The sequence below is a fragment of the Otolemur garnettii genome, unplaced genomic scaffold (assembly GCF_000181295.1).
Source record: "Otolemur garnettii isolate 467f Iridium unplaced genomic scaffold, OtoGar3 scaffold00105, whole genome shotgun sequence".
In the NCBI taxonomy this organism is placed as follows: Eukaryota; Metazoa; Chordata; class Mammalia; order Primates; family Galagidae; genus Otolemur; species Otolemur garnettii.
Window position 1 is genome coordinate 3,100,087 of NW_003852500.1, and position 2,491 is coordinate 3,102,577.

The window sequence follows — 2,491 nt, forward strand, 5'->3', positions numbered from 1 at the left end:
GAAGCAGCTAGAGCAGACATCCAAGCGAGTGTTGATGGCCTGGACTGTAGGCCACATGTGGATGGAGGTTTCAAAGGCAGAGGGGACAGAACTGGCTGATGTGCTGGACAAGGGGATATTGCGTGACTGTGTGCAGACCATCTTGCCAGGTCCTCAGTGTTCCTGTCTGGAACATGAGCTGGCAGAATGAAGAGAGGGTCTCTGATGGGATCTGTCTTTTCTCTTCACCCCAGGGTCCTGAAGAACTCCCTCCTGGAACTAAGAAGCCCCCTGGATTTCTGTCCACCAATGAGGACCATGTGGTCTTCCTGGGGCAAAAGGAGATGGCGGGGGTCAGTTCGTGGACCCCCCACAGTGGAAGTGATGGTAACGACCCACAGGAGACAAACCTCTGAGGGCAGTGTCAGCCCGTGACTGACCCTCTGGGATAGAACCTCCCAGATGGGCTACTCCCAGGCAGGCCATGGGCCAATGGTCTTGGGCTCTGATTGACTGGACTACCTTGTATGCAGATGAGCTAGGGACTGTTCATTTGCCTGCTGGTTATTTTATCCAGCCACCTGCTTCTAGCCTTAGATGCCGCAGTCCTGCCTCCCCCTCAAACAAAGCTGGACTTTTCTCTATCTACAGTGAAAGATGTTAGCATCTCCTCAGGACAACAGGAAACCTCCATATCTGGCCTCAGGGACTCAGAAAGATTCCAGCTCTTCCCTGAAACATGTTTAACCTTAGCAAGGATTTTGGAGGTTTTTGGGACCAATCTTCTGTGCCCCATTTCACAGGCAGAGAAACTAAGGCCTAGAGAGGGGCGGCAACTTAGTCAAGATTACACAGCAATTCCAACACTCACTCTCTGTCCTTCACGCCTCCATTTTTCTCCCTGGGGCAGGGAAGAGGGTAAGTCAGACCCTCTGGGACTTTTGGCCTGCTCACCTGACAGTGGAAGCTCCTATACTGGCTTGAACCCCAAATTCATGTCCACCTGGAACCACAGAATGTGAGTTTACTTGGAAATAGGGTCTTTGCAAGTGTAATTAGTTAAATTAAGAGAAGATTATACTGGAGTGGGTGGGTCCTGCATCTAAGGACTCAGTCCTTATAAGAAGTGGAAAAGAGAAATAGACACACGCATGGATAGAAGCCATGTAAAGACAGAGGAAGAGGCTAGAGTGATGTGCGCCTACAAGCCAAGGGAACACCAAGGATTGCCAGTGACCACCAGAAGCCAGGAGACAGGCATGGGACCAGTTCTTCTTAGAGCCTTCAGTGGGAGTGTGGCCCTACAGATATGTTGATTTCAGACTCCTAGCCTCCAGAAGTGACAGAGAATAAAACGTTATTGTTTTATGCCAGCCAGCCTGTGGAAATTTGTTACAACAGTGACCTCATGACCGCACCTCTCTCGGCCCCTCAGAGACCTGGCCCTCTGTGCAAGCTGTTTGGATTGGACACCTTTAGATTTGGACTTGAAATTGACCATTACAACTTTCAAATCAATGACCGAGTAACAAGACTTCCCATCTGTTAGTTGTCTTCACTCAGGATAGAGCTCAAACCTGGGATGAAAAGAGGAATGAGGCATAGGGACAGGCTATGGTTCCCATGAATGGGCAGAACAAGCCGGTCTCACTGCATTTTAGAGGTTCATTCGTGCTGTTCCTTGCACCAATAGTTCATTCACCTGAGTAGAATTCCAGTAGAAGTGTGGGATGGACCTACAGTTGTCCTACATCACACTGGTTGGTGGACATTTGGGTTGTTTCCAGCTTTTGACTATTACAAATAAAGTTACTATGAACATCCATGTACAAGACTGTGAGCTAATGTATGCAGGTGCTCCTCAACTTACAATGAGGTTACCCCTGAATAAACCCATTGTGAGTTGAAATTGCCATACATCACAACGCATTTAATACAGCCAACCTACCAAACATCATAGCTTAGCCTAGCCTACTTTAAACATGCTCAGAGGGCTGGGCACAGTGGCTCACACCTATAATCCCAGTACTTTTGAGAGGATCATGTAAGTCCAGGAGTTTGAGACCATCCTGGGGAGCATAGTGAGACCCTGTCTCTACCAATAATATAGTAAAAACTAGCTGGATGTGCTGGTCTGCACCAGTAGTCCCAGCTACCTGAGAAGCTGAGGTTGGAGGATAGCTACAACCGAGGCTGTAGTGAGCTATGATTTTGCCTTTGTATTCCAGCTTGGGAGACAGACTGAGACACTGTCTCTAAAAACAAAACAAAACAAAACAAAAAAATGTGCTCAGAACATTAGCATATGGGCTGGGCAAAATAATCTAAAACAAAGCTTACTTTATAATAAAGTATTGAATACTCTCATGTAATTTATTGAATACCATACTGAAGTATAGTTTCTTTTTTTCTTCTTCTTTTTTTTTTTTTTTTTTGAGAGAGTCTCACTTTGTCCCCTGGGTAGGGTGCTGTGACATCATAGCTCACAGCAACCTCAAACTCTTGGGCTTAA

General features: G+C 46.8%; 1 protein-coding gene across 1 annotated transcript in view; it reads left to right on the forward strand.

Annotated features, from left to right (window-relative positions):
- Positions 1 to 395, forward strand: part of SLC5A5 (solute carrier family 5 member 5) — a 10,500-nt gene extending 10,105 nt beyond the window's left edge. Inside the window, exon 15 of the mRNA XM_003796554.2 lies at positions 234 to 395. Coding sequence (XP_003796602.1) covers positions 234 to 395 — 162 coding nt within the window. The remainder of the gene's footprint in view (positions 1 to 233) is intronic.
- The last annotated feature ends 2,096 nt before the right edge of the window (positions 396 to 2,491 follow it).